Raw genomic sequence first — 27,929 nt, 5'->3', positions numbered from 1 at the left:
GGCGGCTGCCGGGTCCTGGGCGCTGGGAGGCGGTGCCGGGGGCGGGGTGCGGCTGGGGAGAATTAGTTGCCATTCGGAGTGAGGAGTGGGTAGAAGCGGCGGCGGCGGTGGCGTATGCGGTGGCGCGGACTCCGAGGAGCGCCAGCACCTCGAGGCCCTTTCTCTCTACCCTGGTCCCCAGAAGCAGGGGTCCCGGCCCTCCCTTGCAGCTGCCGGGTTCTCCTGTGCGTGCAGCCCCGCGAGGGCTGAGGAGAAGGCTGCGAGCGGCCCTCGGGGCTGCGTGATCCGGGCGGTTGCCCTGTCAGCGCGATGCCTGGAGCGGTGGCGGCGGCGGCGGCTCCGGGCTCCTTGCGGCGCCGGCCGTGACCGCCACACCGAGCCCAGCCGGGCGGTTGGGGCCGTTGGACGTTTGTTTTCGCAGCCTTCCCCTCCCCCCTCGCCGAGGCGGCGGGGGTGTGCGTTGGGGAGGGGGAGCCCCGAGACTCCTCCCCCACAGCGATACCCCCGCCCCTCCCCCTTACACACTCGCACGCACTATCGCGCCGGCTCCCACACGCTCGCGCGCCTCCCGCCCCGCGCCTCCGTGTCGGCCGGCGGGGTCCAGGGCCCGCAGAGCCACCATGTCCACTGCCTCCTCCTGCTCCTCCTCCAGTTCCTCTCAGACCCCTCATCCCCCGTCGCAGAGGATGAGGCGCAGCGCCGCGGGGTCCCCGCCCGCCGTCGCCGCCGCCGGGAGCGGGAACGGTGCGGGCGGCGGCGGCGTGGGCTGCGCCCCGGCTGCGGGAGCCGGCCGGCTGCTGCAGCCCATCCGCGCCACGGTGCCGTACCAGCTCTTGCGGGGCAGCCAGCACAGTCCCACGCGCCCGCCCGTCGCCGCTGCCGCCGCCTCGCTGGGCAGCCTCCCGGGGCCCGGCGCGGCCCGCGGCCCCAGCCCGTCCAGCCCGACGCCGCCGGCGGCTGCAGCCCCGGCCGAGCAGGCGCCGCGGGCCAAGGGCCGCCCGAGACGGTCCCCAGAGAGCCACCGGAGGAGCAGCTCACCTGAGAGACGGAGCCCCGGCTCGCCCGTGTGCAGAGGTAGCGAGCCCAACCCTCCTGTCCTCCCGGGCTGCGTCTCCCCGACGGTGCCCTCCGTGGAAACTTCAGCCTCTTCGGGCTTCTCTTTGCTAGTGCCGAAGGTGTGAAAGTGGCTTTGGGAATCTCACGCCCCTGCGGTCGCTGCGGGGCTTGGAGGAGCGAACTGAAAAGCAACTTTTATTTGACCCTCATGCCGCCCCTCAGGTTCTCTCTTCCATCACTCGCCTGCTTCGAGAGGTTTTTCAGTTTAAGAGCGGGCTAGCTCATTCGTGTGTTTGCTGTTTGTAGCCGGGGAAGGAGGAGCTGGGCGAAACACTTAACACGCACACAAACTCTTCAGCAGCGGATAAGGTGGTGGTTGTAATCTCTACAGTCTTTGTGCTTTCCTGCAAAGTTCCTAACGTTCCTATAACTACCGGGATAATTTTTTATTTTTTAGAGGGATGGTGGCATTAGTTACGATGTAAGGATATCGGCTGGATGTAATGATATCTGCTAGAGGGGACAGTTTTGAATGTACAATTGAAGTGTATAAGGTTTTTTCCCTCAGTCCTCCCTCTCTCTCTCTCCCTCTCCCCCCCGCCCCGCCACCCCCCTCTCTCTCTCCCTCTCTTTCTCCCCCTCCCCTTTATATATTCATGCATCAGAGCACTCCTGCACTGGAAACAGTTTGTGCTCTACCGGAGATTTTCATGGTAAATTTCTGAAAACTTATTTGTGGAACGTGTTCGTTTTTTTCCTTCCATTTTTAAGTACACTTAACAGTTCAGTTGAGCTGTTTAAGGATCTCAAGTTTCTTTTTTTGTTAGGTGTCAAAGGTAATGGTGAGCTGGTGGATGCTGTGGGTTTCCCTTAGTGTTTTCTGTTTTGCTTTGGTTTTGTTTATGTCTAGGGACACAGTGCATGATTTAGTTGAGCCCTGGGGGAGAAAAGGAAGATTAGCCAAAACAGGGACTTAAAGCTCATAAGGGAGAGTGGAATAGCTAATATTATTAGATACCAGCCTAGAGCTACAGATGCTGCTGCTGCATTGTGGAGGGAACAGATCATACTGGGTGGAAAAATCTCTGCTTGGAAGGGAAACACTGTCAAAGTCTGTACATTGTTTATGTGGAATTTTTTTTTTAATGGAGTTTTCTTGATGAAGGTGTTAGAGTTGGAGAAAGTGGTTGTCTGCATTATGATACATTGCAGTCATGGTGTTTTTGTTTTAATATTTCAGACCTGTAATTAGCATGTTGCTAACGCACTTGTTTTCTGACCACTTGATGGTGAACAAGTGTAGGATGTAGTGCAGTGGGATGAGTACATGAGCACCAAGAAATACATCCTGTAATCTGTATGCACTGGGAGGAATATGCTCCTCCACTCCTCCCCCAGGTCAAGCCAGCTGCTGCAGAAACTGACATCCTCCAGCAAATCCTGAATGAATGAATGAAAACAACGTGATCGCCCTAATAATGACCACAACTGAACACACATCTTTGGCTGTATTTTATAGAAAAGGCCACCATTTTCTAACAGATTAATGCCATATGCAACTCCTTTGCACATTTTCTAGAACTGTATGAAATGAGAAGTAACAGAACGAACAGAAAACAGTTACATAAATTTTTTAGTGATTTCGCTTCAACAGTGCACAAATTGAGTTTTGGGATTTTCTTGTAGGGACTAAGAGGCATAAAATAAGCATTGCAGATTGTGTACAGAGGGTCTTGTGGGTGTGAGTAAGAGAAGTTTCGGCAATTGCTGCAACAACGTAATGGCCATCTAGTACCTCCTCCCCTTTTGTATATAAACACTAACATCTTACAACGGATAATAGTACAACTTGTTTTTCTGCATCCTTCAAAAGGCTTAATTGCTTAGGAATTACATGCTTCATCATCAAGCAGTTTTAATAAAATTTGTGATCTGGCTTAAACTATTCTCTTTGTTGTAGTATGGCACATCCGAGTTTAATGCGATTTTAATGCAATCATGATGAAAACACTTATTCTGAGTCTGGTTGTGCAGCAGACAGATTTGCAGTATCAGAGAGCTTGTGTGGGGAATGCAAGGGCTTTCTTTGCTAAAGATGTTTTTCTGCTGTTTTAAACACCAGGTGGTTTTGTCAGTTTCTTAAATTGCAGTGATTTTTGAATGCGGGCTTCTGTGCCCCCAGTTTCGTGATTATATTACTTCTATGTTACTTCTCCATGTCCCGCCTTTTACCCCCACTACCCAAATTAAAACTGTCCTACTAATCTGTTCTTTCCTTAGCCATTTAAAATCCATGATCTGAACAGTTGATTTAATTTTTCGAATGATTATCTTCTCAGTTTCTTTTGAATGCTGTAAGGTTCTGACTTGAGTGGATTTTAGCCTCCGCTGGTCAAGGCTTCTGCCGCTGCCACTGCTGCTGCAGACACTGACATCACTATACTGCATGAATGAAAAACAACAACGTGCTCCATTTCTTCCTCTGCTCTCCACCTCCTCCTTTTTCTGCACACTTCAGTGTACGTGGGGGTGTGTGTGCGCGCAAGAGGGTGTTAAAACTGCGTTTGAAACTACATTTTAAAACATTAAGTAGTTGATGGCTCAAGGGGTAGGTCTATAGTAGAGGGGCATATTGTTTATGAAAAGCTGCAAGTGCTATGGGCATTTGGACTAAAGGTGACATAACTGAGCATTCAGTATTTCATGCATTTCATCTGGAGTGATGATTATAGGAGAAAATATGGAAGCTTAAAAATTTTTTTATGATTCTTTTACCAAAAAATTATGAAACAACATAATTTCTAAATAAATTATATCATTATCTGCGTCTTAAGCATTCTTAATGTGAATATTTGTAGGGCTAAGCCTAGAGTAATAGAGAATTGATATTCAGATTGTTTCACAAGGCTGAGGAAAAGCTGAATTCTATAAATAGGAATAGTCAATTTTAATATTATTATAATATTAATTTATACAACCCAGGAAAAAATGGTAATTTCCTTTATTTTTGTAGCATAGTTGTAAATAATTTAAATGGTTACCATAATAGAAATACATAAATTGCCAAATACCTTGCTGTATATATAGCAGACATGGAGTTTTACAAATTGAAACTGTTTTGTTTGTGCTCATGGATCATCCTCTTTTTGCTTGTTTTTTTTCTTTTGTATTTTTAAAACTTCAAAGTTTGTTATTTACATTCATTCCTGTACTTTTGCCATTAGTAAAATGTCATCCTCCCTCTTGTTTGGTTCTGAAGGGTCTTGCAGTGGTGAATGACAGGCTGCTGAATGAATCCTCAGGCTCCCTGTGATGTGTTTGTAATAGATGTAAAATCATAAAGTATTATGCAAATAGTTATTTTTTTGTAATGGTAATACATAAAGTCTACCTTTGAGATAAATAGAGCAACTCAAATGAGAAAAAGCAGGATGTTAGTGTTAAAATTAATGATCTTTAAGCTAAAATCATTAGTAACAACCAAAAGAAAATACAATAAAGTTGCTTCTTTTTGAAACCTCACAGAGCAGAACCCGTGGATTTAAACATAGAACAAATACAGTTTTACTGTCCAAGATAGTAAGTAGGAAATGCAAATCTTTGTGTGTGTGTGTGTGTGTGTGTGTGTTGTAAAGATAGAGCATTAGGATTAATTATGAGTTCTAAAAGATGTAAAAACAGTCATATTTAGAATACTCTGGGTGGAGAATACAGCTTATTTTTAAGTGTACCAAATCTGATAACAAAAACATGGAAGAGCTTGTAATTTATAGAGTTCCTGTTATGAAAAATAGCATATGTTAGTTCCTGATTTAACATATCAGGTTTATTTAGGCCTAATACTCTACCAGATTGCTAACTCTAGAGTGAAGTTTGATTAGACTTTTTCATGAATATCTTGAGAGTCTCATTGTTTTATACATAAAGAAGTTATGATTCTATTCTAAAAGATAATACAAATATGATGTTAACTGCATGTAATATTATGTTTGCCTGTGTTAATTCATTTGCTTTCGGTTTTTCTCTTTTCCTTAAATTTATCTTTTTAAGTCATTTTTATACTGTGCTCGTGGAATACAAAAAATTTTAATAACTTTTTCTCTTTTAAAAGAGATACTCAGATATTCTCTTTCTATAAAGTTTATTCTCAGGCTGATATTCTTGAAAATTAAGATCCTCCCTTTCCATTTTAAAATTAATTAATTTTCCTTGAGTGCTTATAGAAACTTGTTTCAAAGCTTTCTTCTACTAGAGTGAAAATACATTAACGTTTTAGCTTTTTCTAAAGAGACAGGTTTCACATACTGACTTTTGGGAAAGGTTTTCATTCTCAGAGAACTATACTAGAGAGCAGCAGTGTTCATTATTTACAGAACTACTTTTTTCCATCAGTTATTTCATGGTGCCTAAAATTTCTAGATCAATGAGTGAATAGCAAAATAGATAAATGAATTTATAGTTATTTAATCAAAATCTATTGTCTTATGTTCAAAGATTATATTCCTCTCAAATAACTGTTATTGTAAGCGTATTGAATATTGAATACCTAGCATGTGTAAATCACCTTAATCAGTTTTTAACTATATGTAAAGTTCTGTGTGTATATATTGAACTGGAAATAATTTTATTAATTACAGTACTTTTTACAGAAGGACTGCAGTGTACATTTCTGCAAGGACTTAATGCAAATTAGGATTTGTACTTTGGGGAAATGTTGAAGGATAATGGCATCCTTGTGATTTTTATTTTACTTGTGATAAGTCAGACTACATGTGAATAAGAAAATAAGGGAGTAACTGGGCTCCACAGCAGTGAATAGAATGGAAATAAATGACAGTATTCAACAAATGGCTAGTCGGAGAGGGTTTTCCTTAGTCTGAAATTTTAAAAAATTCTAAAAGTCTGTTTTATTAAAATGTTCACAGGTAGTTAATAATCTGCCAAAGAGTATATTCTAATGACTTAGTTCTTAATTTTAGTTGGGTCCTTTCTCCAGAACTTAACATTTCCAGACATCACTAAGATAGACTTTTTGGCAGCCCCTGTCCTAGTCTGTGTCTGGCACTGTTTTTTGTCTTCAGTATGTAATTTATTCTTTTATTAAGTGTCTAAGAAGCTAAATCACTGACACTCTTTTTGTGCTACATACTGTTTAATTATTTTAACAAGAGGTTGAATTTATCTAACTTCTGGCCTCTGCCAAAAGTAAGTGGAGGAAAGAGAACACAAGTACTCATATATTGATAAAGAAAGCCTAGGGAACTGATGGAAGGCAGCTACCACCTGTGTTTCCCTCTACTCTTCATCTGGACTCTTGAAAGTGACCATAAGTTGACTCATCATTTGGCTATTCTAGAAGAATTTTTGTGCTTATTCTGAAAAACAAATTATAATGGATTAGCAGTAATTCTGAAAATCTAAGGATTTTACTTACGAAGAAATTGTGGAAAAGTATTTCATTGTAGCATGAACAAACATGGCAGATACCTTTAAGAAGTGTTGTTTATTCCAAGTGAATGTTACTAAGGCACATACCAAGAGGCAAGTTCATGAATACCTCAGTGACTTCCCCTATACTATGCTGTGTCTCTAGTTGTAGGTAGGAAGGAAGAAAACATATATTTGTGTGCTTACTATATACTAAGCAATGTATACTTTGATTCAGCAAGGATTTAGGATGTGGATCTTCTCATTCCAGATCCAGTGTTCATTCCATAAGACTATCCTGTTGCTCCTAACTCAAAAAGACTCTGATGTTGATGATCAGCTGTGATTTCTAAGCTAAAAGAATGACAAAGGAATTGGTTTTCTTTTGTTTCCATGGCACTATTACGCTGTGCTGGGATATGATCTGACATTTTCAGAATGTCTAAAAATGTGAGACCTAGTTTGTTGAATGTAACTAAAATAAAATATAGATGGATTGGCCATTTTTCTCCATTTCTTTCTTGCATATAAAGAGAAAGAGACAGAGAGAATGTGTGTGTGAGAGAGAAATCCTTGTTTCTGAGATAGAGAGAGAAATTCTTGTTTCCGAAGATAGGAACATGATTGTATCTGGGCTTTCTTACATGTATTCAGAATCTGTACTGTCCTTGAATTACTTTATAGTGAATATAAGTGCTTTTCTCCCCTTTTCTCTCCTCATAAATGTTAAAAGTTAATTACATGTGGTGCTAAACTGATGAAAGCTTCAGGAATCACTAAACAGAGACTGGTCTCAAGTGACTGTCCCAGCAACTGGCAACTAGGTTGATTCAGCCCTCCCAAAAGACAACCGGCTTCCAAGAGCCTGCAATTTGTGGGTTGAACAGTGTACGTATATAACTTAATGAAGTCCACCATAGTATACCTTAATGATGGCTCACCAAAAAGAATGATGATTTAAAGAAGCTAGTGGGCTGGGCGCAGTGGCTCATGCCTGTAATCCCAGCACTTTGGGAGGCTGTGGTGGGCAGATCACTTGAGGTCAGGAGTTCGAGACCAGCCTGGCCAACATGGTGAAACCCTGTCTCTACTAAAAATACAGAAATTAGCCGGGCATGGTGGTGCGCCTCTATAATCCCAGCTACTCGGGAGGCTGAGACATGAAAGTCGCTTGAACCTGGGAGGTGGAGGTTGCAGTGAGCCGAGATCACGCCATTGCACTCCAGCTTGGGCAACAAGAGTGAAACTCCATCTCAAAAAAAAAAAAAAAAAAAAAAAAGGGAAAGGAGAAAGGAAAAAGGAAAGGAAAGAAAGGAAAGGAAAACTAGTGACCCATGGTTGTGTGGCAAGGTCAGTGTCCAAAATTGTCTACCAGGTTATTACAATTGTTAAGAAATCCTCCTGGGCATGGTGGCTCACACCTGTAATCCCAGCACTTTGGGAAGCTGAGGCAGGCAGATGTCTTGAGTTCAGGATTTCAAGACCAACCTGAGCAACATAACAAGACCTTGCCTCTGCACAAAATATAAAATTAGCCTGGGCATGGTGGCACACTCCTGTACTCCAGCTACTCAGGAGGCTGAGGCAGGAGGATCACTTGAGCCCAGGCGGCAGAGGTTACAGTGAGCTGAAATCACCCCACTGCACTCCAGCCTGGGTGCTAGAGTGGGGTGCTGTCTCAAAAATAAAAAAGTTAAGAAATCCACCAACCATCTAGATGTGTTTCGTAATGAAAAGGCAAAAACTGCTACAATTTCCTGTCTAGTGTTACTGAAGATCAAATACTTATTAACTACTGACAGTAATAATTCCTTATTTATTCTGTATAGCCATAAAGAAAACTTGTGTGAATCGTCCGTATAGCTAATTTTAACTTTTACATTACTAAAATATTAGCTTTCTGATGAAACATTTTCTAACATTATTACACACTTGATTGTTAAGCACAGTGAAGAAGACATAAACGAACTCCTTGTGGCTTAATTAGCTTTATTAATAACTATTATTGATAACATATACATAAAATGATTACTATAGATGATATTGAGAATAAGACTGAATGAGTATTGACTGACTAGACTTGCGCTATAACTCATTCTATAAATTTGCTTTTGGGATTATTTGCTGTTTTTCTGATGAAGGTGGAGCAAAGCATGTTTGACTGAACTGGTCCTTGATAGTATAACTGGGCTGTTTTCTCTAGAACTAATTACCAAATGAAAGGCCAAAGCAATTATTTTCCAAATGGTTCCATAGACATGTCGTAGAGACATAAATGTATCCTGGGAAATACTAGATTTGGAGTCAAGAAACTTGAGTTCTCTTTTCAGTTTTGACATTTGACTTATGACAAGCCACTAACTCTGCATCTTATCTTCTGTGTCTTTAAAATGAAGGGGATAGGCTTTTTAAGATTTTGGTTGGGTAGGGAAAAGATTCTGCTATTGAAAGGAAAAGAAAGTTTATTAGACTAGATGATTACTAAAGTTTTTATTTATTGAGCTTTTATGCCAACTAATAATCTTTGGTAGAATCCAATATAAGGTACTTTTATTAACCTCTTTTCACAGATGAGGAAATGAGGTCCTGGGAAGTTAAGTAATTTGCCCAAGGTCAGGCAGCATGCACAGGGCTCTTGTAATGCTCTAAGTCCTGGCTTCAAGATAGCTGAAAGTTGTTGTTGGAACCCAGTTAGTTATGGGGCAGGAAAGTATGCACGATGTATTATCCCACTGCTTATATAGTTAAGTCATAGAAAGGCTAAATATAGCTTTGGGGCGGTGAGGGAAGAAGAGAAAGCTAAATGGGACTAGACCCTAGGGTGCATGGAACTTAAAATAGCTATAAGTATCCCCAGTAATTATGCCATCATTGGGCCTTACCTTTGGTCCCTAAAGGACCTATCACTTTGTTTAGATAGAATTTAGCATTTGATTTTTAAAAACTTCCTTTCACATGAAATTTCAAAATCTGGGTAGAATAATGTCTCTTTTTTGTGTATTCATATTTGGCGATGTAAACTTTAAAAAGTCTGCCCATTTATAATGTATTATAAGGCTACCTTCAACCCCATAATTATGATTCTCTACATTTATCATCCTTTGATATTTTAGCAACATTTAACATAGGATCTTTTTATACAACACTGTCATGGCAAAGCAATGCACACTACCTTAAAACAATTTTTTATATCTACTTGGCTCTTTCACTTCTTTTAGGTTTGTTGATGTAATATAGAAAATAAATTTTAATCTCTATTTTAATAATTTATTCCAGGGTGTTTTGGCATTTTTTCAATGTCATTTGTGCTTACTGTAAGTTCTGCATAGTAGTTAATGTGGAAATGATTTTCTTTTATAAGTAACATTAGGAATTGTGTTTGTTGTTTGGAGAGTAGAAGTATTATATAGAGTCTTCGTGATGGATAAAGTTGCTCATAACATTTCTTCTGTAATTATATTTACTTTTCTAGTGAAATATGTCAGTTATACATTGAATTAGTGAAGTGTAATGCTGGTATCTTAGAAGATAATAAAAACGGTAGGACTCAGTGGCTCAGGGTTACATCAAGTCTAGCCATATGGAAACTTTACTATTCCTCATACAAACTTGTGAAGTGATCTTTCTATGAAGGTACAAAAATATCATAGTAAAATATAGATTGGTTTATATTAGCTAATTATAAACAAAATATATTTATAATATCTTTCGAAGTTTTGTAAGTGTCATTTTATTTCTTCTAAAGTATTCTTGGAGTTACTCTGACACATTGCCCCTAAAAGAATCAATCAACAGTCCTCTTCCTGCTTTATGTCAGATCATTTAAGTGTCTAGGACTTAACTAAACTGGTGTTGGCAAACATTGCTAAATGCAGTTTCATTAGTATTGCAAAAGTGAGGATTTAGAGTGTGCTCAGAAATTAGATTTTTGAAAAAAGCGACAGTATTCTGCAATATTTCGATCATATAGCTTAAAAAGTGTATTTTAAAGATCTATTAATACTTTACGTGCCAGAGTGACCTCTTAGTTTGTAAAAAAACGCATTCAGGGAATTGCATTTGCTCACTTTTTATCTTTTTAGGTAACAAATAGTGGGTCAAATTCTTAGCAGATTTTAAGTGAATTATCCTTGTTCAGAAATATGCTATTCTCACTGAGTTTTAGATTTTATATATGAATTATTTATTTCTAAGTTAGCTTGAGCTTTTTCTGGTGTTGTTTTTTGAAGTTGCCACTCTGTTTATGTGTACTTTGCTTTAATTAGATGAAGCTTAAAATATTAATTGTTTCATCCTATGGTTTCTATAACATACTTACATCTAACGTATCTTGCTGCCTGTACATACTATAATATTATACTATAGTTTGGCCTAGGATGATGTCACTGGCCCTTTCTTTCTCTGCATACATATACATTAGTGCAGAAGTCTGAACTGTATTGTTGGATGTGGCTTCTTGTGTAGTAATGTAGTAATATGTAGTAATAATGTTGTGTAGTAATCTTGGGCAGTGATGCCTTGTGAGGCTGTTGAGATAAGGAGGACTTGGCTTTGTCTAAATATCTACTATTGCTGAGCTAGAATGGGAAGTGACAAACTTTTCATGTGTTATGTCACCATTTACCTGAAATCTTGGTTGAATGCACAGTGACCCATTTTTCTTTCTTTTCTTTTATTCTTTATCTGTCTTTCTTTCTGGCAGTGTCTCGCTGTGTCACCCAGGCTGGAGCACAGTGGCACGATCTTGGCTCACTGCAACCTCTGCCTCCTGCCTCAGCCTCCCAAATAGCTGGGACCACAGGAGTGTGCCACCACACCTGGCTAATTTTTTGTATTTTTAGTAGAGATGGCGTTTCGAACTCCTGGCCTCAAGTGATCCACCTGCCTTGGCCTCCCAAAATGCTGGGATTATAGGTGTGAGCCACTGGACCTGGCCCTATTTTTCTTTCTTATAATCAGACTTTACCTATTTTCAGTTTCTATCGACTTTTAGTTTTTGCCTTTAAGAATATTAGCGACCTCCCCAAGGCTTATAGCTGAGGAGGAGTGGGTGCCATGGCGGTTCTACTGGAGACTACTTTGGGCAGTGTGGTTGTCAGTTTGTACACTGAGCAGCAGCCTTGCAACTGTGAACTTTTTGAGAGCAAGTACCATGGTTTAATGGCATTTGTGATGGCAGTGCCAAGCATTTAGAAGGTACTCGCCTGCTTTAATTTCTTGAGATATTACAAAATAAAATATTACAGTTATTGCCTTATTCACAGTGTACGAAGGTATTTTGTCATACAAACTGTTGATCCTACAGGGACTGGTCATGGAGGAGAGTCTATTTTTGGCCAATTGTATGGTGATCAAGCAAGCTTTTTTGAGATAGAAAACGTCCCAAGAATGAAGCACAAGAAGAAAGACACAATGTCCATGGTGAACAATGGCAGTAATCAACATGGATCTCAGTTTCTTATCACTACAGGAGAAAAATCTAGATTACCTTGATGGTACCATACAGTATTTGGTGAGGTGACAGAAGGCATTGACATAATTAAGAAAATTAATGAGACCTTTGTTGACAAGGACTTTGTACCATATCAGGATATCAGGATAAATTATACAGTGATTTTAGGTGGTCCATTTTGATGACATTCCTGATTTATTAATCCCTGATCGATCACCAGAACCTACAAGGGAACAATTAAAGAGTGGTAGAATTGACGCAGATGAAGAAATTGATCATTTCAAAGGAAGGTCAACCGAAGAAGTAGAAGAAATAAAGGCAGAAAAAGAAGCTAAAACTCAGGCTTTACTTTTAGAGATGGTGGGAGACCTACCTGATGCAGATATTAAACCTCCAGAAAAATCTGTATATGCAAATTGAATCCAGTAACCACAGATGAGGCTCTGGATATAATACTCTCTAGATTTGGGCCAATAAGAAGTTGTGAAGTTATCTGGGACTGGAAGACAGGAGAAATCCTCTGATATTTCTTTCTTTCTTTCTCTTTCTTTCTTTGTCTTTCTTTCTTTCTCTCTTTCTCTCTCTCTGTCTTTCTTCCTTCCTTCCTTCCTTTCTTTTTTTGTTGAGATGGAGTCTCACTCTGTTGCCTAAGCTGGAGTGCAGTGGCACGATCTCGGCTCACTGCAGCCTCTGCCTCCTGGGTTCAAGTGATTCTCCTCCCTTAGCCTCCCAAGTAGCTGGGACTACAGGCGTGTGCCACCACACCCGGCTAATTTTTGTATTTTTAGTAGAAACAGGGTTTCACTATATTGGCCAGGCTGGTCTCGAATTCCTGACCTCAGGTGATTCACATGCCCTGGCCTCCCAAAGTGCTGGGATTACAGATGTATGCTTTTATTGAATTTGAAAAGGAAGGAGATTATGAGAAAGCCTTCTTCAAAATGGACAATATACTTATAAATGACAGAAGAAAACATGGGTTTTAGCCAGTCTGTTACAAAGGTTAAATGGAAGGAAAAGGTGGGAAATACACCAAGAGTGATTTAAAGGAGTATAAAAAGGAAACAGGATAAACCATCTAATTTGGTTCTGAAAGATAAAGTAAGCCCAAACAGGAGGCAAAATATAACGTTGTAGTAGATGAGCAGGCAGAAGACTCCAAGTCAAGTCACTCACACACAAGTAAAAAACACAAGAAGAAAACCCATCACTGCTCTGAAGTAAAAGAAGATGAAGACTACATACCAATCAAAAATTCTAATCCAGATCCAGATAAGTATAGAGAAAGTTTGGAGTTTGGTCACCATGAAGAAGAAGAAAGCTGTTGGGAGAAACGAAGAGTAAAAAGAGAGACTTCAGAACTGAAGTCGTAGCTGATCTCGAAAGAGGAATGGCCATTATAGTAATAGTCGCAAATCCAAATACCAGACATCTTTATGAAAGAGAAAGGAGTAAAAAGAGACTGAAGCAGAAGTCCAAAGAAATCCAAAGATAAAGAAAAATCTAAGTACAGATGAAAGATGAAGAGGCAGAATTGAGAGGCTAACATATTCACCCTTGTCTAATTTAGAGTGCCAGGAAAGCAGATGTTCAGATTTTGTGTCAGAGCTTGTTATTTTTTTCATAGTAGGATTATTGCCCTTTAGATTATTAATACTGATTATATAGGGCACTGAAAGAACTCAACATTTTCTTTGTATACTTTTTTACACTAATTTTATTGTTATATATAAATGGTAGTCTTCATTTTTGAAGGCTTTCACATTTTTACTCTTTTTTTAATGGAGTATTTTATACTACAAAAATACATAAATGTGTGCTTATAAGGCAAAGGGATAATAAATATGAATATCTGTATACTCACCAGCCAGCTTAAGATCTAGAATATTGCCTATACTTTAGAAGTCCCCAAGAACCCTCTCCCTCTCAAGTAATTATTTGGAAATTTGTGTTTGTCATTTGCTTTGCACATAGGTATCCCTAAATGAAATGTTAATTTTGTATGTTTCTCAATTTTGTATAAATGGCATAATGTTTGTTTACTTTTGTGACTTTCATTTTTATTCCTGTATAGTATTACATGAATACTTACTCTTCTGTTGATGGACATTTGAGTTTTATTTATTTTTGTTTTTGCTGCTGAAACTGCTGCTGTGAACATTGTCTGTCTAGGAGTTACAGTGCTTGATCATTTGCTATGAGTATCTTCATTTGTATAAAATAATGCCAAATTATAAAAAATATTAGAATTATAGCCTTTAATATTACTATTCAGTTATGTTAGCTAATCTTTAGGATACTTGCCCCGTTGTACTTTGTATTAAACATGTGGTCAAAAAATAATGTCTTTATGCAGATATTCCTGTTTAATGAAGTACGTATTGTAGTTAACTTCTTGGTAAAGCAAACAATGTTAAATGAATCATATTTTGTGGCTCTCCTTTTTTATGGGCATATGGAACACTGAAGAAAATCTTACAGCCTCTGACTATAACCATGTAAGAAACTGTATAAAATTGTATGTAGGAATTTTAGGAAATAGGGAGGTACAGGAAAAGTAATGAAATGAATTATAATTAATATTTGTTTTGTTCATTTTAAAATATTATTCTATTACTGAATTAAGTGCCTCAAAATATAAAATAAATATATAGTGCAGTAGCTGAATCTTTGATTATTCGACCCACTGTATTATTCCATAGTTAATGTAGTGATTCTAGAGGCTTTGATAGTTTAGTTATGATTTTTCATTTATCCTAATGTTTCTATAACTCTGTATTCAAGGTAATTTTGGTGGATGTCTGTGTTTCACCAAATAATAGCATGTCATTTTTAGTATTCCAGCATCTACTATGGTTTCTGGTGTTTAGGAAGCCAGCCTTGCAGTCAATATTTTTTAAATCCTTACATAGGGTTTATATAGAGATTTCTGTTTAGCTGTATATGTTCAAATCAGTGATTTGAACCCAGCTACATGAACAATGATTGTTAGGGCATGCAAGTCCTGTGAATATCTGACAGAGGTTAAAATTAATAGATTACATTTGTGTTGCCCATTTTGTAAAAATGCCTAATAGTTTAGGTAACTGATGGTTTTTGTCTTCATTTAAGGCCTGTTATTCAGTGGTAGTGGTGGAAAAATACTGATTTGGACTTTCACACAAAATAAAAGGAGCTGGGTGCTCTTGCTGGTAGAGGTAGGCGGGATAAAGATGGGTGATGTCAGCATAGTCCACATTTTAAAAGATGGAAGATAGATTTCCACAGAATGAGTTTCTAAGTTACATTTAAAGTTCTATTAAGTGAATTTTGATTTAGTGCGGCTCCACGGACTCAGCTTCTGAATTTTTGTTTGTTTTTTTTGAGACAGGGTCTCACTCTGTCACCCAGGCTGATTGCAGTGGCGCAATCATGGCTCACTGCAGCCTCAGCCTCCTGGGCTCCAGCAATCCTCCCATTTTAGCCTCCAGAGTATCCCAGACCACAGGCGTGTGCCACCACACCTGGCTAATTTTTAAATTTTTATAGAGACGTAGTCTCCCTATGTTGCCCAGACTGGTCTCGAACTCCTGGGCTCAAGGAATCCTCTCACCGTGGGCTCCCAAACTGCTGGTATTACAGAGCCAGAGCTGCTGACCCTGAATCTGTTATACTTAGAGAAACTAAACCATCCATGCCCAAAATTTGGTGGGCTCTTCAAATTAAAAATTCTGATGTTTTTATAGTCCTCCTAAAGACTGTGGTAATACTGAGCTCCAAGTAAGGAGAATGTGAATTATATATTAATTTGAACTTCATCGTAATGTAAAAACTTTAAACTGTAAAGCAGATTTTGAGGTGGTTATTTGCTCTACACAATATCTAACTTATGTGCAAGTAAAATGATCCAATTTACAAAATGTTATTTACGCAAACTTTTTAGGAAGTCAGTTACACAAGGTTGAGGTTCATCTGAGGTTGTAAAAACATATTAACTGAGTAGTGTAATTTCTCATTGCTGAATAAAATGTTCTACTGAGATTTAGCAAAATTAATATCCTAAGAAGCTATTATAAATGAACATGAATATATCTTTTCCATTCCCTCTGTAGTCTGAGTTTTACAATTCTGAGGTATGTGGTATTCAAATAACCCCTAAAAGGGAAAGAACTCATATATACTAATGATTTTCTCACATTTCTGTGAAAAGATATGCTTATATTGGATAAATATCCCAAGACTTTTTCTGAAATATTTTATCCTTATTTAAAAAAGTGTTACTTCAGTTGTAATTCCCTAGGAAATTATTCCTAATCAGCTTCATATTTCTGTCCTTCTTCCAAGAAAAACTTTCACAAAACATTCCACTCTTGTCACTGTCAGGGGGACAGAGCAATAAGTAAGCATAATTAGACTACAAATATGGTTAGTGCTGTAGATCATGATTTTATGTATAATTGTATATTTCTATAGGCTGATTTTATTGTTTTTGTATATACTTAAGGACCAAGGGAAATGTGTGTATGTATGTGTATGAGAGAGGGAGGGAAGGAAAGAGGGAGAGAGGGAGAAAGAGAGCAATAGCATGCGCACCCTGAAGTTCACATTCCTTTTTCAGCAATCACTGGATAATCCCTGGCTCCTGACATTTTCTCCATACAGAGTAGAGGTTCATGATCACTTTTTTCATGATACTTTAGGTAATTTTAATATACTGAGGGATAGTGACTTAGGATTTGCTCACTTCGTATAAGGTAAAACCAATGATGGGCACACATTTACCTGTGTAACCTGCACGTCCTGCACATCTATCCTGGAACTTTAAGTTAAAAACCAGTGAACACCCAACTAGACATATTCCTGAATGTCTTCCTTGTGATTCAGGGGAAGTTTACTATCTATAGTGTTGTATTTCCTTCTTAGATGCATTTCTTCAATGCTGAACACCTTGACTGAACTGTTTACCTCAGAGTTATTTGGTAAGATGTAAGTTTGTTGTGTGTGGGTTTGGAGAAAAATCAATCAGTTTAGATATAAATCCTTTCTTGTGAATCATATAATACAGTTTTAGAATGGCAATCCTGTTATCTGCAGTTTAATTTCCTTAACAAATGTATCAATTTTCTCTGCTGGGGTTGGCTTTATAATTTTTGAGTGGAAGATTATGTTGGTATTTAAATTCAAACTTGAAACAAGCACTGAAAAGTGTAATTACTGCATTTCTATTGCCTGGAAATGAGTATTTTTATAGTTGGTACCTGCGTATGGCAAGTTAAAACAGACATGATCCTTACACATTCTGCAAGTTTACAAATCTGAATTTTTTAAAGTATCATTATAACTGTCTTTGGATGTTTTGCTCATGGTTTTTATCTTCTTCTTGATCCTGTTACCATCTGTATAAAAAGTTTTGAAGTGTATTCAATCTATTTTTCACAAAATAGAATATATCATACTCTCTTAGTACAGGAATTTGTATTCAATTTACATGCTTTGATACTCAGACCTAGTGTGGCCAGGCGCAGTGGCTTCCGCCTGTAATCCTAGCACTTTGGGAGGCTGAGGCAGGCGGATCACGAGGTCAGGAGATCAAGACTATCTTGGCTAACACGGTGAAACCCTGTCTCTACTAAAAATAGAAAAAAATTAGCCGGGAGCGGGGCGGGTAGCGGGCACCTGTAGTCCCAGCTTCTCAGGAGGCTGAGGCAGGAGAATGGCGTGAACCCGCTAGGCGGAGCTTGCAGTGAGCCGAGATCGCGCCACTGCACTCCAGCCTGGGCGACAGAGCGAGACTCTGACTCAAAAAAGAAAAAAAAGAAAAAATGACCTAGTGTATTTTTCTGTGTTACTGAGAATAAAACTAATAAAATTCAACAAATTTTACTCTATATAGTTGTGCGTTTGTCATGTGTTTTAAAGATTCATATGTAATAAGATATGATTAGAAGCATAGTTATCAAGGTAAGAGTATTGAATGATTTAAATTTACACTCAGAGACTTGGTACAGAAATAGAGTTGGTTTCTTCATTTATTGGCACGATGGTTCCAGCCTTTATGGTTAAGAGATACTCAGACCTAGAGTGTCATTGGATTGAGTTCTTACTTCCTACTAGCCTAATCTTTGAGTTTTTCTCCTCACTCATTTCTTCCATCTTTCTGGTCACTATATCTTGTCTTACCTCCTCAGAATTATCTCCTGAACATGGTGGGGTTTGTTTTGCAGTCTTTCCGTGTCCTAATTATTACTTCTTGCTTGGACATTTGGAATTGTCACCTCTTAAGTCTTCTCCCATGCCAATTGTCTTGCATCTTTAATGTAATCATTATACTGCTATAAGCACAGTCTTTCTTTAAAAAAAAAAAAAAAAAAACACAAAAACTGATTTTAATGAAAGATTTCTGTTGGTTCCATGGTGAATTAGGGGTAAAAGACTCATCTCACTATCCTCCACTGTGTACCTTGTGTTCCTGCCAAACTGAACTCACTTTCTTTGGGTATATTTTTCCTGTTAGGAATACTTGTGCCTCAAATATACATGCTTTTTGCCTGAAAACCCTAACTGTTCTTTGCAGACAGGTGTCAAATATCAGGCTTCTCTGCAAAATATTCCTAACGTTTCCAGGTAAAGAGAAGTGTAGCTTTCTTTGAATATTCAAAGCACTATATTTACACCTTTACATTGTACTGTCACTATTTAAGACACTTGGCATCTCATCTGAAATGTCAGTTTCTTGAGGGCAGGAATTCTGGACTGTTTAGGATCTCATTGCCCACCAAATGTATTTCTCTACTTGAATGTTTCTATTTCACTCGAACACATTGCCTGACATTTTAGTACTTAGAGATCCTTTTGAGTTGACGGTCATTTATTGATTGATTATTGACAGAGTCTCGCTCTGTTGCCCAGACTGGAGTGTAATGGCATAATCATAGTTCACTGTAACCTCAGACTCCTGGGCTTAAGCGATCCTTCCACTTGAGCCTCCCGAGTAGCTAGGACTACAGCTGCATGCTGCCATGTCTGGCTAATTTTTTTTTTATTTTTTATTTTTTATTTTTTTAGAAATGGGGTTCCACTATGTTGTTCAGGCTGTTCCTAAACTCCTGGCCTCAAGTTATCCTTCCGCCTTGGCCTTTAAAAGAGCTGGGGTTACAGGAGTGAGCCACCATTTTATTTTTTAAAATGCATATCTCTGAAAAGATATCCTTGAAACTCACTATCTTTGTATGGATTAGTTCGATTAGATTATTTTCCTCATGATATTAAATTGAGAACAACAGTACCAAGATAATGGGAGTCTTCTTGGAGATGAGACGGAAGTGATGGACATAATGCTTTTTGGAGAGTAAGTAGTACTCTTTCAGTAAAATGATGTTTGGAATGTGAGAATATAGTCTTTCATCTCCATATGGCCCCAAATCCCAAAACCTAGAACTAAGGCAGCACTAGAGTCTCTGTTGATAAGAGTTTACAGTTTACAATAAGGTTTTTGTGGTTAAGTCTATGTTAAAAGGATCCAGAAAGTTCAACTAGTGTTATGTGTTTTAATGCTGATGAGCAAAGCGTTTTTTTGTTTTGTTTTGTTTTTTTACTATCAGGTGTATTATTATTAATAGATACTTAGTATCATCAGTTTGAAATTACATACCACCTTGCTTTGACAAATCTTAAGAACTTTCGAATAAGTTATGAGAGTCCTGACCATCCTTTAAGGAAAACAGTGCACTGCTCTTCAAACCTATTCAAAGAGGTCACCTTGGGGAATTATATATGGTTTCTAGTCTTTTTGAAGTCCTTTTTTTTAAATGTCTTTGGAGAATTTCATTTAGAATACTCTTGAAGTGAATCTGTCATTTAGGGGTAGATACAACTTTTGAAAATAACCAAATGTCATTAAGAACCTAAGAGTAAGGTAGTTGATTAAGTTAGATTATCTTATTTGTGGTGACAGATTATTGTGGTTATGCAGTGAGAGTCACTTTCAAATTTGGACAGACTGTCTCCAAGAGTAATTTAGACAAATAGAGTTATTAATAATACAAAAAGTCTTCTATAGTAGACTCCTATATGTTCACCTGATCCTCTTTTCTCACCCTCTTGTGCCTACTTCTAGGCTGTAATTTCTGGCCCCCTTTGCAGTTCTATATATTTTTCTTTGCTGACCTCTGCTGCAGTTAGAGAAGGCTAAATGATAAAGAACATTTTCATCCTTGTTCAACTTAAAAATTCTTCTTTGGTCTTCCTCATTCTTTCTTTTCTCTCATCTGCCAACTGGATGCAGAGAATCTAGTAAAGGACTCTGACCAAGGCCCTAATGGAATGGTAGAGCCATGAGATGAATGAAGTCTGAATCCCTAAATGATCAAGTGAAAAGCAATCTGTTAGAAAATACATATTGGGCTTTTATTGTGATAAGGCACTAATTTTATATAAAAATAAAGCTATAATTTTAAATTGTAGCTGCTAGCATTACCACCCTTACTGTAGAGTTTGAAGAAGGTAGTCCACTAGCTGATGCTATTGGAGCCACCTTGAAAATTAACCTTGGGAGTTCCTCTCTTTCCTTATCTAATCTGTCACATTGGCAGGTATGGTTAATTTGTGTTGGCAGTGCATCTGTCAATGCAAGAGACACTCCGTCAACCTGTTCTATTTTTGTGTTTGTAAAATGTCAGAGCATAGAAATCATAGTCTTTTATATAAATGAGGAAAATAGAATGACAATTGAACCTGAATTCAAGTTGTTTTTTTCACTGTCTTGTACTTTATTCACAGTGATTTTAGATGAGCCTCACATAAAGAATATTAACAAGAAATATGGAGCTATTCTACTTGAGGCTGTTCCCAAAAGTCTGCTTTGGTAAAGAGGTCTAGAATACATGCCAGGCGATTTTAAATTTTTGAATATTTATTTCATAGTAAAGGCTAAGGAGACCACTTGTGATAGTTTAGCAACTGTTTTGTAAGTAGATATACTAGGTGTCAGATAAATCAAAATATGACAACATTCTTGCTTTTTAGGAACATACCTCCTGGTAGATAAGCCTTGCATTAATCATTTAAGTGCAAGGTAAACATATTTTGATTGTTAGTTTTTTTCCTCTCCTCTCTCATTCTAAAGTGAAAGTAAAATAGGTGAGATATAGGTGAAAACAGAGACAGATACAAGTGTGTGATGGGACATCTCCATGAGAAATAAGTGAGCTACATTATTTATAACGCTCCAAACATGCGTAGTTCAGTTCTTGTCACCTGTTAATACTAAACACATAGAAAGGATTTTAAAAATGTAATCCGAAGTGAAGGGAGAGAGAAAGGAGAGAAAAAATCCATTGGAGCTATCTGGCTTGGTGTGGTTTTGTTTTCCTCCTACTGCGAGATGAGTCCAGTACATCTGGAGGTGTTACTCAGTTTTATATTCCAAATGCCCCAGCTATTCTAGGTATTGTTAATGATTCAGGCTGTATCTAAAACTATCATCTGAGATTAATTCACTCATTTCTTGGGCACTTAGGGTGAACAGTGCTCTTTGTTGAGGATAAAAAATACAGTAAACACTAAAACTTTGTGACTGTAGTCTGTCTGTATCGCCTGGACAGTGCCATTTTGACTGAAGCACAGTTCAATCGGTAATATCAATTGACTCTTTGACGAAGATAATAATGCCCAGTTTTGTGGCTATTTTAGAAAATAAAGCATAATGCTATCCTCCAATATTTTATGACACTTTGCCCTACACTTACGCTACTGGTTGTTTTATTTCTTCAATTGCTCTCAATCCTTGGCAAAACTTCCTGGCAATCTTTTATGCACCATATTTGTAGAATTGTTGAGGTGAAAGGTGTTCTGTGTATGCAGACATAGACCGGTGTTTTACTGTGTTCTGTTTTACTCGTGGCCTCTACAAAAGTGTGATTTCCGTAAGACATTTTCAGGATATTTTCTGCAGCTTTTGGCCATTTCCAACTTTATGAAGCACTCAATTTTGGATAAACTGCTAGCTTTACAGCGACATATTTGATTCTTTGGTGTCAATATATATGAAAGTAAATGCTAGAATAAACGTGTGTGTTTCTGTATTTCTGAAGCCTTCATTCTGTTGAGTCTATTTATTCTGGGTTTACTCTAGAAAAGTGTAGCTAGTTGTGTTTCCTAGTAAACAACATATTCACCATTGCTGGATTTGGGGACACAATGTGGGGGTGGGGAGAATACAGCTTGTAAGCTATATTTAATTTACTAGATTATTTTGCATTGAGCAAATCAGTGGTATCCAGACATACTTCAGTACAGATTTCTATTTATCATTTGCTTTGCAGCAGTAGATTAGCTTGGCTGGAAATCATACCTTACTCAGGTTAAGTAGTTACTCTTTTTCCTAAGCCTTTCCCCTTAATCTCTTCTACATTTAACCATGGATTTAACTCTTCACCCTATTACTAGACAGTTAGGAGCTAATTTGTAGTTATTACATAAGCAAAGTGTTTAAGTGCGTGAATCTTTTGTTTATAAATTGTATGTTAAAATATATTTGGATTTGGAATTCTACAACTTTTCAGTTTAGATATCATGAGAAGGGCTATTCACTTGTCTAGGAGACTGTTGTGTTTTCTGTATTATATTTAGCTGTTGTTCTTTATTCAAATAGGAGATAAGAATGCTGATAATTTTCCAAGGAAGAATGTTACTTTTCAGAATTAGAGGAATTATAGGCATACAGCTATCTAAATACATTATTTTACATGGCATAATTTGATTGTCCTTTTGTAGAGATTCCATAATATTAATAGCCATAATCAGCTTTTTCTTGGCCTTGAAAATAATTTTAGGGATGTTTTGTTATTTATTGACATGTCCAGTAGATGGTAAGGTGGTGTGGAAGGAGCCTGGTTATTCTCTTTGTTCCGTAAGAGGCCCTTCTAGATTTACCCCATTGCAAGGAGAAGATCTTCCTCAAGGCTTCTATCTTTTCTACATGGCTCTTCTTCAACCCCCTCAGTCCATTATCCCATCATTTCTCATGGTAAATATCTTTCTCCATAAAAGGAACTACTATTTCTTAATCTCTTCCTGGTTGTTGCTATAGCTTTCCATAGGATGCACTTGGAACTCTATGAGTGTCAGGCTTGGAGGGAGAGAATAGGCAAAAACCTATTGATGGTTTTAGTGTGAATCCTCCAATTTCACTTACTTTCCCCTCTAGATTGAGCAGGAGCTGATTTCTTTACTAGGTTACTTAGGAAGAAAACTTACCTCTCTAAGGCTAGCCAATTCAACGATGTTGGAGGAATATGAGAATTTATTTTCTTTCTTTCTTTCTGTCTGTCTGTCTGTCTCTCCCTCTCATATATATATATCTGCCTCTAGAAGGAATTTAATAACTCACATTTAGTTATCAGACATTCTGGAAATTTAGTCTTAAATTCAAATGTGTTGAGAGGGAAACAGTATAATTTTACTATCCTTCTATGGTCATTTATTTCATTTAGTGGTGGAAGACTTGCCCATAGAGATACTGAACATACTGCTGCTCTCTTCTCCTTTAAAGGTGCTGGCTCAATGACTCACACCTTCCACCAGTTCTTATGTTAATTCCTTTCCAGGCTTTTGATTGAAGAGCATTCTCTAATAGATTTTCAGGAAAGACTCATAGGAATAATATTCCATAAGTTCTTGCTAGTTATGTAGCAAGAACTCAGATACAGTTTTTTTAATCTGTGGACTTTATACTTGAAGGTCACTTTAGCTTTATCAAATATATTTGATATGTTGATTATTTTCCCCAGATGTAAGTATGTCCTTTCAGTATGTCCTTTCAAGTTATCTTTTATTTTAGGAGAGTTTTAAAAATTATAGTTTTTAGTATTTTTTGTTTTGTTCCTTTGGTCATTTCTTGAGGGACTCCTGTTATACACATATGTTGGACCTTCTTTGCCTATGTTACATATTACTTTCTCTTGAAATCTTGTCTCCTCATTTTTTTAATTCTATAGTTTTTTTTTATTACCATTTCCTATTTCTGTTAAGGCATTACCCATTGTGTTTATTCATTCTTGTGTTTCTTGTAATTTAGTCTTCATCCCTAAAATAAGTTTTGATATCTTTTCTAAGTTTTTCCTGAGTTTGATCACCTCTATTTTCGTATCTTCCTTGCTGTCAAACACATCATTTCTGAGTATTTTTTAAGTAATGAGGTTTTTCATCACTGTTGTCATTTAAAAAAGGATTTTTAGCTTACTTTGAAATATTAGGTCACAGTTTTCATCTTATATGGGCATGTCTTTCTGGCATGCTTTCATTATTCATAGGGACATCTTTTATTCTTTGTATGCTTTTATTCCCTTATGACAACTTTAGGAAGAATCTGCTATTTTCTGTTGTTCGTTTTTTTAAGTAAAATGAATTTTTTTGTACTTTTAAATAGGGTGGATAGTTCATGATACCATTTCTGTCTTCAAGGCTCTAGTGCTCCCACTCTTATTGTTTTTGTAAAATGACTTCTAAAAAAATTCTCGATTCTGCTCTCTTCCTGACTCCGTTGTCCAGCTTTTTCTCAGCCTTCTCTTTTCTTTGCTTCTGTCTGCTCAATTTTGATTAGACTCTCAGTAATTTCTCTTTACTGTTGGATTCCATATTGGAAGCAGTTCTTTTTTGTTAGATTTGAGCATAGCCATATTGCTCTAGTATCTCAGACTTCATTGAGTTGATGTCCTCTTGCCTTCACTTGCAAATCAGTTTGTGTGGAATCCCCTCCCAATTTGGCTACTATTCTAGATTGGCCCTTTACATTTACCCATTAGTGAATTGTGTTCTCTGGACCATCAGAAGCCTGGGTACATTCCTTTGCTGTCTCTCACACAGATGCTGATACCACTATGGCCCAATACTTTTTTATGCTTTCTCCCAGCTCACTTATATTTGGTGTTTTGTGGAGATATTTTGTGACTTTATTATGTTGTAGATGCCAATACTCCTTGACTTACAATGGGGTTACATCCTGAAAAAAAAAGAAAATATTTTAAGTCAAATATGCATTTAATACCCCAGTAAACGCATTGTAAAGTCAAAAAATTGTGAGTCAAACTATCATAAGTCCAAATGCTTCTTGACTTAGATATGATGGGGTTATATCCTGATAAACACATCATAAAGTCAAAAAATTCTAAGTTGAAATATCATAAATGTGGAATCATCTGTATTGTCCTTGAATCTTTTGTTTGGCTATTGTCTTAATCTGTTTTGTATTCCTATAACAGAGTGTCACAGACCAGCATGGCCAACATAGTGAAACCCTGTCTCTACAAAAAATACAAAAATTAGCCAGACATGTTGGTTCATGCTTGTAATCCCAGCTACTTGGGAGGCTGAGACATGAGAATCACTTGAACCTGGGAGGCAGAAGTTACAGTGAGCCGAGATCACACCACTGCACTCCAGCCTGGGTGACAGAGTGAGACTCTGTCTCAAATAAATAAATAAAGTAGCTATAGAATATTATAGCTAGTTTATAAAATTTTCAGACTCAGGGTTAAATTATTTAATGAAATTAAACTATTAAAATCTAAATTTAACTTATATATTAGAGCAGTCTGATTTAATTTTACTCTGCCACTTTCACAAAAAAGAAATTCATTTTTCACAATTCCGGAGAGTGGGAAGTACAGTATCAAGGTACTAGCATTTGGTGAGGGCCTTCATGCTATGTCATCCCATGACAGGGGTAGAAAGGCAAGAGAGCAATAGAGGGTCGACCTAGCTCTTATAACAATCTGCTCTTGTAATAACATTAATGCATTCATGAAGGCAGAGCCCTCATGGCCTAAATGCCTCTTATTGGTCCCCACTCTTGAAACCATCAGAGTGGCAATTAAATTTCAACATGAGTTTTGGAGGGGACATTCAAGTGTAGCACCTTTCTTCATTGCTGTCTGTCTGTCGTTAAAATCTATTCTGCCAGCATCTTCATATTGTTGGAATACATTGACAAAACTTTTATGTAAGGAACTGTCTTGAATATTGACTTATTACTCTATTTAATGGACAGAAAATGCTACATATATTACATAGATATACGTAGAGATACACACAGACACACACACACACACACACACTCTCTCTCCATATTTGTCCAGGCGATGGTTTCACTTAATACACTAACAGTGTTTATGTTTGTGTATCAGTGTTTGAAGTGAAACTGTTACGTGGACAAATAGGGAGAGCATGTGAGTGTATGTGTTTGTGTTTTGTGTATGTCTGTGTATTTCTGTATGTATGGACATCAATCCCAAGTAAAAGCAAGTGAAAAATTTTAGTAGTATCCTCTACTAGAAGAGTGAATATTTTTCTATTTGTTACCTTTATTTGTTATTAAATAAAAATCAAATTTTGAGGGAAAATGCTTTTTCCTATATGTCATTATATTGAGGAAATTATTCCCTACTTTAATTATCAAGGTGTTTGACCAGTAATATTAGTTAGCACTTTAGGAGGCTGAGGTAGATAAATCATTTGAGCCCAGGAGTTCCAGACCGTCCTGGGCAATATGGCAAAACCCCGTCCTCTACAAAAAATACAAAAATTAGCTGGGCGTGGTAGCATGTGCGTGTAGCCCCAAATACTCGGGAAGCTAAGGCAGGAGGATCATCTGAGCCTGGGAGATCAGGGCTGCAGTGAGCCGAGATTGTTCCACTGCACTCTAGTCTGGGCAACAGAGCAACCCAAATGTCCATCAATGATAGACTGGATTAAGAAAATGTGGCACATATACACCATGGAATACTATGCAGCCATAAAAAAGGATGAGTTCATGTCCTTTGTAGGGACATGGATGAAGCTGGAAACCATCATTCTCAGCAAACTATCGCAAGGATAAAAAACCAAACACTGCATGTCCTCACTCATAGGTGGGAATTGAACAATGAGAACACCTGGACACAGGAAGGGGAACATCACACACCAGGGCCTGTGGTGGGGTGGGGGGAGGGGGGAGGGATAGCATTAGGAGATATACCTAATGTAAATGATGAGTTAATGGGTGCAGCACACCAACATGGCACGTGTATACATATGTAACAAACCTGCACGTTGTGCACATGTACCCTAGAACTTAAAGTATAATAAAAAATAATAAATTTTAAGTTCAATTAAAAAAATAAAATAAAAATGAAAACAGCCCATTTTATAACCTTTATTGTTGTGCTCTTGTTAAAAAACAGTTTTTCTTTATAAATTGAGATGTAATAGTGAGTCTGTCTCATTTGATAAAAAATTTTCCAAGCTTTGGTGCTTTAACTGGAAGTGAAATTCACAGAATTTTGTGAAATGTTGTTTTCTGATTAGGAATATTTGTGTTCTTTTTGCTTACAATATGACTTTCCACCTTTGGTCAGTTATTTTAGTTGTTTTTGTAGTTGCTAATACTTTGTGATTACTTCTGTAGTATATGAACTCATTAGTCATAGTGGATTTTAGATGTTTGGAATTTCATTAACAGAATTCATTTGAAATTTATAAGGTTGATGAATCTCCTTCTACTAATTACTACTTTGCTAAAGTTCCTTAAAGGACTATTATTCTGCCACCTCCCAAGAAAACGAACTTAAAAAAATCTTTTGCCATATATGTAATTAAGAAAAAAAAGTATTCCAAATATCAGAGCTCCATCTTAATTTGTTGTTTACTTTTTCAGTGCTTGTTACCAGGCTTCTTGTAGCCATATTAGTGAAGTTTTCTTTTCAACCTTGATGCAAAGATACTCCCTTGAGTTTTCTTTGAAAATAGACTGAAGGCCTCCTTCTAAATGTCTTAACTTATGTGTCATTTGACATAAGTTTATTGGGTGAGCTATAACCTAGAGAATCATGCCTAAATAGCTGCCTGACTACATTTTTTGGTTTGTTTGTTTTTCCTGATGGACCTCAGGTTACAGAGTTTTGTCAGGCCTCATTTGGTCAGAAGCATGTTTGTTTCTCTTGTCAGCTTCTTGATTGGTTTCTTTCCAGATTCTGCAGGG

At 37.7% G+C, this 27,929-nt stretch overlaps 1 protein-coding gene, 1 long non-coding RNA gene and 1 pseudogene across 4 annotated transcripts in view; 2 read left to right on the top strand and 1 right to left on the bottom strand.

Annotated features, from left to right (window-relative positions):
• Window positions 1–1,355, bottom strand: part of LOC129479466 (uncharacterized) — a 30,866-nt gene extending 29,511 nt beyond the window's left edge. The window contains exon 1 of the long non-coding RNA XR_010120278.1: window positions 1,039–1,355. This is a non-coding gene — a long non-coding RNA (uncharacterized lncRNA). The remainder of the gene's footprint in view (window positions 1–1,038) is intronic.
• Window positions 64–27,929, top strand: part of GLCCI1 (glucocorticoid induced 1) — a 127,129-nt gene continuing 99,263 nt past the window's right edge. For 2 of the 3 annotated variants that reach the window (XM_055272601.2, XM_055272600.2), the window contains exon 1: window positions 472–1,074. In XM_055272601.2, the coding sequence (XP_055128576.1) occupies window positions 621–1,074 (454 nt within the window). In that variant the 5' untranslated portion in view covers window positions 472–620. Of the gene's footprint in view, window positions 1,075–27,929 lie in introns of all 3 variants that reach the window. The other variant, XM_055272599.1, reaches the window with a different exon arrangement.
• Window positions 3,583–26,495, top strand: LOC129479463 (peptidyl-prolyl cis-trans isomerase-like 4; annotated as a pseudogene).

Source organism: Symphalangus syndactylus, chromosome 3 (genome assembly GCF_028878055.3).
Source record: "Symphalangus syndactylus isolate Jambi chromosome 3, NHGRI_mSymSyn1-v2.1_pri, whole genome shotgun sequence".
NCBI classification, from domain to species: Eukaryota; Metazoa; Chordata; class Mammalia; order Primates; family Hylobatidae; genus Symphalangus; species Symphalangus syndactylus.
The sequence above is the reverse complement of the archived record's forward strand: the minus strand, read 5'-3'. Positions and strand labels throughout refer to the sequence as shown.